The 8760-nt window shown below is 38.2% G+C and overlaps 1 protein-coding gene across 1 annotated transcript; it reads left to right on the plus strand.

Moving 5' to 3' along the window:
- The first annotated feature begins 6522 nt into the window (after positions 1 to 6522).
- On the plus strand, positions 6523 to 7347 carry LOC108363548 (uncharacterized). Its single transcript, XM_017616940.1, has one exon. The coding sequence runs from the start codon at positions 6523 to 6525 to the stop codon at positions 7345 to 7347; it is 825 nt and encodes a 274-aa protein (XP_017472429.1).
- Positions 7348 to 8760: the final 1413 nt, after the last annotated feature.

The following is an 8760-nucleotide window of genomic DNA, read 5'->3' on the forward strand; positions in this document are numbered from 1 at the left end:
ACATTTTGCTATCGTATCATCTGCTAATTGATGCAGGCTACGGATAGCGAGGTATGGTGCACAATTAACGCCGAACGTTACGGTTTTGAGATTATAATCGGTGACAGGAGAGTCAGCCGACGTGCGAAACAAGATTCACTGAAAATTTTATCGTCCTCGTGGATGAGTATTTGACGATACATTTTTTCAATATCGCAATGAACACGAATCTGTGCATTCGCCACTGCAGAATGAGCAGCACGAGATCTGGCTGGAGTGTGGGACCAGTGTGTAACACGTCATTCAGGGATTTTCCTGAACCAGATGTTTTTGAGGCGTTGAATACCACACGAACTATGGTGGTTACCTTATCTTGTTTCACGACCGCATGATGTGGCATGTAGAAATAGAAGTATTTGCCATTGGAAGTTATCTCGCATGGCTTCGTGTGCTCCATATGACCGAGGTCGAGATATTCTTGCCACACATTATTGTACATTGTGGATAAGTCTCCTTTTTTCTGAAGCATTCGCTCCATACTGAAAAACTGCTGTAGTGCAGCAGACCGAGAGTAGCCCAGAGACAGCTTTTTTTGGAAATTCTTCCTTGAATGGAAGTCGCACAATGTATCGCCCGTTTGGGTCACGAGTCGTGGTTGTTGCATACATATTTTCACATGCCTGATCTTCAGGGGAAATTTTTGGAGGTTGTGGAATCTCCTCCTCTTCCCACAACTTTCTAATCCGAGAGCTGAGAGTTGTATTCAGCGTTGCCAGGTTGACATTTTTAACGTCATTTGGACGTTTTTTGTATCCTATTGACGTTTGGACGTTTTTTGTTATTATATTTTTTAACTTCCCAGTAATTTTTCTCTGTTACTAAATCTTGTAAGTAGAACTGATTTTGAATTATTTTCTTAATAAATCGTTACAAACTTTGTGTTTGCCAGCAGCTTCTTCAAAAGATATTTATTTTTTAGACGGAGATGACTTAAAAATGATGCATACCAAGCGTACGCGCATTTTTTTGGATTCTTGGACTAAGGATCCCGTATTCAGAAGCTGGTTGTGTAAACACTTGAGGTTACGAGGCTTATTGTAATGTTTGCAATTGCACATTAAAAGCCAAATCAGGAAGAGCTGATCTCTTGCAACAAGCACGCTCGCAAAAGCATCGAAAAGTCAGAAAAAAGTAGGCGACTTTTTTACGACTTCATTGAAAATGTAAAGAACGCAAAAAAGGCTGAAATATTGCTATGCTCTTTCTTAGCATAACGTAATTTAGCATTTTCGACAACCGACCCCCTTACCAAATGCCTACAATAAAAAAAATATATATTAAAAAACAACGCGTTTATTTAGCATTATTAAAATTGCACTTTGTTGACCTGAAATTTAATGGGCTATCAAACTGAATACTAAAAAAAAATCGAAATAAAAAGTTGAAAATCTAGCTGAAAGCTTTGCAGATTTTTTATAATTTTTGCACAAAGTTGGAAATGTGGATTTATATTTTGTTTGTTATATAATGAGCTTGGCTTTTATGGAAAAATAATAAACATTGAATAAACAATAGAGAAATAGCCATAATCGATCAAAATTGTGATGACTTAATCAGCTGATCACAAGTGGATGTACACTTAGAAATAGGTTTAGCTATAATTACCAAGATTTGGTTATAGTGACCAAGTGGCATAGTTGGATATGGCGAAATAAATATCTAGTTCAAGAAAGTCTGCAATTTTCTTGAGATTTCTAGTTGGGACAAACGTATATTTTTTAATATTTACAAAACGACTACTTTGAGTGGACAATATTGTTAGTTGAATAAAATCATTGTTGAGCAAATATAAACAATGCTTTGGTTGATACAAGTTTTCAATTAATTTTGTGAACTTGCTGTAGACGTGAATCAGCTAACCCTTTATTATTGGAAAAAAAAGTTTCAGTTTGACACAAATAAAAATTTAATCGATGGTTGTTGTGTTTACTTTCTTCTTTTATTTGCATATCCTAAGCATAAAAAATACATACATATTTACATAAATAGTTACTAGTATAAATCATGATACAAAAAAGAAGGTAGTTTCAATAAACAACTTTTGACGCATAATAAATTTTTTTGAAGTTTCATAAATTGTGAGTATTATCATCGGCCTTGCCACTTTGATAATATTAAAACAATAAATCTGAGTATTTTCCTTCCCATATTTATACCAATGTTGTAATATTTCAAATCAAAAACCATTATCAGTGCTTGGTACTTCTTTTACTTACGTAGCTCGCACTATTTTTTATTCAAAATATATAAAATATAGACTATTAAAGAAGACTTCATCGTAATTGTTCTTTTTATATTATAATAAAAACCACGCGCGCATTATGTTGTTATTTTTTCGTTTTCTTATTTTGAATGCAATCATGCGATCTAAAAATCTAATTCTTAAGAATGTTCTTCCCAAATAAAACCTTTTTATATTTTGGTTTAAATTTACTTTTAATTTTCTCATCAGATTTTGCAACAAATTAGCTTTCACAAATTTTGAACTTAAAGTTTCTAATGTATGCAAAAAACCTGAAGTCGGCTTAAACAGACCACCCTCCAATAAACAATTAACATATCGTCGTATAAAGTACAAAACCGCGTATCAACAAAATGCAAAACTGCGTATGTGAAGTTGCATAAATTATTTCCTAGAGAGTAAAAACACTCATATTTCAAAATTATTATCTTTTTTATAAATCAATCGCATTTCTTGCTAGCATATTTCTGGACGGATGGATAAGGCTCGAGCCAAGAGCTTGTGTGAGAAAATCCAATTTTTGGCAAAAAATGTCAGTTACGCGGTTTTGCAGAACGACGATACGCGGTTTTGTACTTTAATACTACGTTCAAATTGACGAGCTAAACATGTTAAATGGGCTTGAACCAGTTAAATGAACAAAAGAAGTTCATAAACTATTTAAATCCCATGCAATTGTTGTTGGAAAATTTAACCGGTTAAATCTTTAACTCGTTTGAAAACCAGTTCAGCGCAGAGTTGTATCAGAAAGCTTTCTGCTCCGGCCAATCAGAAAGACCCAAAGCTTTCATTTGACACGCCAACGTTCAAAAAATTTATATTCAGGAAATTATTAAAAATTAAAAATTATCAAAAAATATCATAATTGTATGCATGTCTGCCTGTCTAAAAAGAGGCCCAGGCGGTAATTAGTTATTTCCCATGAGGTCTCATCGTACGCAGAGATAAATAGTGCATACGAACTAAACATTTTGAAGTCTCTAAGTTATCCGTATGCGTTAATATCAAGAAGCAGACATTCGCACAAAACAAATTGAAACACAAAGACTTTATTTTGAATATTTGTTTCGAATTGTTATTGGTAATCAAACAACCGTCAAGGTTAACTCCAAATGTTCAATGTGGACGATTGTGTTACCAAAAAGCTCTTTTTCATTTAACGAGTTAAACGGGGCCAATTTGAACGTAGTATAAACGACGATATGTAAGTATAATTTTGATCACTTTCCTCATGCGTTCTGAACCCTAGTCATCAACCCCATTTTCGAAATTATGTAGGCGGTATAATTTTAAAGTCCATCATATTCCACATCTTTGAATGTACAGATAAAATCTTCTGCTTTCAAAAAAATATTTTTTCTAGTGATCAGGTAGCATGAATTTGATGAAATGTCATAATTTTATTAAAAGTCAAATGGTTAACAACAACAACGAATGTCATTAAATGGAACTACCTTCTTTTTTGTATCNTTGTCATAATTTTATTTAAAGTCAAATGGTTAACAACAACAACGAATGTCATTAAATGGAACTACCTTCTTTTTTGTATCATGGTATAAATAATACATATGTATATGGTGGTAAGAATTTCCTAAAAGGAAACGATGAAACAGGAATAGCCGTGCGAAAACCCAGGTCAATATCTGCTGGAAGTGCTGGTTTAAGTATACTGCTTTGCTTTTTCCTTGGCTAAATAGATACTTTCAAATTATAATTCACATGAATTATATATCCACTGAGAAACCCCGGTTGGCATCAAACTTTATATTTTTAAATAACTATGCGCACACCGAAACAACTCGCGGCGATGGCAAAACTGAAACTGAGACAAACAAGCCTGGGCATGTCATAGCATACACTTTTCTTTCTCTACCTAGCGCAGTGATCGACATGCCATAGCTTACTGAGCGCTCTGTGACCACACGCGTGTTTCACCCATATACGAAGAGCGGTAGCGGAGCAGTGATTTCCATGCACACAGTCTCATTCATTGAATCGTTTTTATGCAATGGTCGGCATACTAGCGCATTCAAACGATTCAGTAAGTGGGACTGTGTGCATTGCTCAGCTTGCACTCTTCGTATGCGAAACACACAAACGCTCAGAAAGCGCCGAGCATTATTTAGGGGTGGCTCACAAGCATGAATATGTTCCGCTCTCAAACCAAATCGTGGTTTCCCCAACTAAGATTTGATAACTATGACTAAACCATGTGTTGAAAGAAAGCTTGTCTGTATTAGCAGAGCTTAATGACATCCTTTTATGAACCATACGTTAAGTTGAATGGAATTTGTAGAAATATGCTTCAAAAAAATATTTATTAGTATTTACCAAACCCTTCAACTAAATTGACGATTTGGTAGAACCTAGATGTATAATAGAAGCTTTAATATATTTAGTTATAATTACCAACCCATGGTACCAGTTCCCAATCCTTGGTCATATTGTCAAAATTCGGGAACTAAATATCTTTAGTTGTCGAAACTAATCCTTTTTCTCAGTGTATAAAATGATTTTTATATTAACGATCTCAAACCAGTTTACAATGAATTTTAAATGTGCTCTTTCAAAATGACATTTTAATATACCTTACGTACATATGTACCTTTGTATATACATTCATTTGAATAAGACGTTTTTGGGTAGGGTATGACGTTTTTTCACACCAAGAGGGACATTTTCTCATGCCGAAGACCTGGAAACACTGGTTGTATTCGAGCACTCTTCTACTTGTGTCGAGAATGATACTACATTTTCGGTTATTGGACCACTGAGAATCCAGCCAAATATTGTCCTTTGCGCAAGTATAGTGTCGCAAATCTTTTGTATACTTTCCAACAGGATTTGTGGAAGTTTATCGCTGCCGATTACCATATCAGTTTGGGCTGGTATGTGGCAACTTGGGTCAGTAAGTTCAAGGATCTTGAATCGCTGCGAGTTTTCACGGCTAATGGTGAATGTAGGCATGTGCCTCGTGAGCTGAGGTAACACGATAGCCTGTGTGTTTATCCGTTGCATGGTTTTGGGTGCAACCAATGTGAGTGGACAAAGCTTTGAGGAGCTATGTACTACGTGTCCACCCATGCCGGAAATTTCGAACTTGGAATGTTCGAATGGTAGTTTCAACCGCTTCTGAACTTTCGAGGAAATGAAAGTTCTCTGTGAGTTTTGATCAATCAAGGCTCTAAGTTGAAACAATTCCCCTTCGTGTCCAACCGCGACCATGGCAGTTGGAAGAAGAATTTTGCTATCACAGTCGGTGTGCAATGATTGTATTTGTGCTTGTTTGGAACAGCACGGTTGCTCGCTGGAATTGTAGCTTGACTGCGCTTGTCGAGCGGGAGGTGTCGACTGGGCAGTAGTGTGTTGTGCGGCGGTTTCATTCGCTCGCGCACTGGAGTGTCGAGATTGTGGTTTCGGATTCATGTGCAGCAGGGAGTGATGCCGTTGTTAACAATGTGTACATGACCACTTGCTCGGACACTCATTAGTGCTATTGGTAGTACCAAGTCAGTTTGTGCACAGCGCATTGTTGCAGCTTGGTTTGGGATGAGGGGACTTGCAGTAAGAGCAAGTTGTTTCCATCTTAGGTTCTGCCACAAAGGTTTGCGTCCTGTTAAAGGACCTGTTTTGCGCAGCATTTTGATGAGCGACTGGTTTTTGTTATACACGAGCGCACTTGTGCACAAGGGTATATTAATTTTGTTCACATAACGGTTGTTTGTAATAGCCAAAACAAATCGAGATAGATATAGACAAATGTATATGTAGTGAATACCGCATCCACCACATATTATAAAAGATTTCTCTAATTTGTTAATTCTCATATTTTGACATTCACTCTTCTGCAAAGTAAACACAAATAGCCCGTTAGGTCATTCTTTTCATATTTTCTATTATACTTATATTCTACCCTTTTTTGTATCAGCAGCTCACCGAGAAACACGCGCCGTAGTTTGCAATCAATATACTTAAAGTTAATTGAAGTTAATAATTTGTGATATTTTGATATATTAATAAATAATAAACATTTAACGTAGTCGGTTATCCAGTGTTTTAATTCGTAATACCCTAGCCGCTACATTGGTGACCCAGATCGCGAAAATAAATTACGATTAATGAAATGTTTTCATAATAAATCGCCTGAACATGCGGTAAGCACATTGCCGACTCGTGCAAGAAAACTCTGATAAAATTGCGTATTCACGCGCGAAAATAATCTTTAAGTTTAAGTCCGCGAAATGACCAACGCAAGAGATCCACCGTCAGAGGACCAGGCAGGTGATATCAAACCACTTCAGCCGATATCTAACGTTATCCGGCCAATACCATTTACTCCGGATAAACCTTCGCTGTGGATTGCTCAAATTGAAGCGCAGTTTAAAATATTGGGCGTTGTGAAAGACTTGGACAAATTTTATCACGCGATTTCCGTTCTTGACGCACGGTATGCTGCTGAGGTAGAAGACATAATCGTTAATCCGCCAACTTCTTCACCTTTCTTTACGCTGAAAAACGCATTAATTGCACGTTTTTCCAAATCGAAAGAAGCCAAATTACAGCAACTTCTAGATGGAGAGGAGATTGGCGACCGCACGCCATCCCAATTTTTACGCCATTTGAAGTCTTTGGTACCAGGTGTCGACGAGGACGTGCTGAAAGCAAAATGGCTTTCTGCTCTACCCAAAGACACGCGCGCAATGTTAGCGTTGCAAACGAATGCAACTTTAGAAAATTTAGGTGTTAGTGCTGATAAGCTTCATGAGATTTTGCAAAATAGGCAAATCTCATCATTGGCAGCCAGTCCCGTGCACTCAGACTTAACAAAGCAAATCTCGGATTTAACAAAGCAAGTAGCGGCTTTGACAACCGTTATTAATAAACGCGAATCCAGAAATAAGACACGACAGCACGCGAGGCTTAGGTCACGTAGTCATTCTAAGTCCCGAAGCTCGAATTCGAATGGATATTGTACTACCATGCAAAGTTTGGTAAAAATGCGAAGCGTTGCAAAGAAGGATGAAAATATCCGGGAAACTCCGCGGAGAATCATTAATGGCGGATAGTGATTCTCTATCCAATTCTCACCGCCTATAGAAATAAATCGTCTCCAGCAAACTTTCAGCTTCAAGCAGCTATCGGTTCTAAAATCCAAACATTCGGTACATCGTTGATGTAAGTCAATTTATGTCTCCGCCGTGAGTTTGTGTGGCAATTTATCGTCGCTGATGTTACCAAACCGATTGTTGGAGCCGACTTTTTGAGTCACTTTGACTTATTAGTCGACTTAAAAAGAAAATGCCTGCGCGACGGACACACCGGTTTAACGTCAGCTGGATTTCTAGCTCGATCAACGAACGCGATATCGGTCAAAGCTATTAAAGGTGATACTGTTTATCATGCTTTACTCCGGAAGTACCCCGAAATTACAAATCCTGCAGTAGTAGCTAAGGTCAAGAAACATGCTACACTTCACCACATTCGCACTTCTGACGGGCCCCCTGTGACAAATAAGGCTCGCAGATTGCCACCGGATAAGCTGAAGTCTGCACGGGAAGAGTTCGACAAGATGATTAAACTCGGCATCGCTCAACCCTCGAACAGTCCTTGGTCATCGCCGCTGCACCTTACCCCAAAAAGTTCTGGAGGATGGCGACCATGCGGCGACTACAGAAGTTTAAACGCGCGCACTGTACCAGATAAATACCCGGTTCGATGCTTAGAAGATTTCACTGCGACTCTCCATGGGAAACGAGTTTTCTCGACTATAGATCTGGTACGTGCGTTTAACCAGATTCCGGTTGCACATGAAGACGTCTGTAAAGCGGCGATAATTACGCCTTTCGGGCTTTTTGAGTTTCCAAAAATGACTTTTGGGCTACGAAACGCCGCTCAGACGTTTCAAAGATTTATGGATGAAGTAACTCGCGATCTGCCGTTTATATTCGTCTACATCGACGACATTTTAGTCGTATCATCCGATGAAAACGAACATATGAAACACCTGGAACTTCTGTTTCAACGCCTCCAGGATTATGGTTTGGTAATAAACGAATCCAAGTCACGCCTGGGTCAGACCGAGGTGCAATTTTTGGTGCACACGGTTAATAATGAAGGTATCATTCCATTAACTGAAAAGGTCAATGCTATACTCAGCATGGAATTACCCACCACAATTAAACATTTGCGAAGGTTTCTGGGTACAATTAACTTTTATAGGAAGTTCATCAAAAATTCTGCTGAAATCCTGGCGCCGGTTAATGCATTACTCGAGGGCGCGAACATTAAAAACTCCCAAAAGGTTATATGGACGAACGAGCTGAAAGCTGCATTCGACAACGCGAAACAAGCACTGACTCAGAGCACACTCTTAGTCCATCCAGATACTAACGCACAATGGGCGATTTTTAGTGACGCATCGGATTACGGCATCGGCGCAGTACTTCAGCAGAGTGTAAAAAACAAGTGGCAGCCACTTG

Source organism: Rhagoletis zephyria, unplaced genomic scaffold (assembly GCF_001687245.7).
Source record: "Rhagoletis zephyria isolate East Lansing unplaced genomic scaffold, Rhagoletis_zephyria_1.1 Rzeph_scaffold_01302, whole genome shotgun sequence".
NCBI lineage: Eukaryota > Metazoa > Arthropoda > Insecta > Diptera > Tephritidae > Rhagoletis > Rhagoletis zephyria.

What these genes read in the sequence shown, in the direction of transcription:
- LOC108363548 (XM_017616940.1), top strand. Translation starts at nt 6,523, where the DNA reads ATGACCAACGCAAGAGATCCACCGTCAGAGGACCAGGCAGGTGATATC.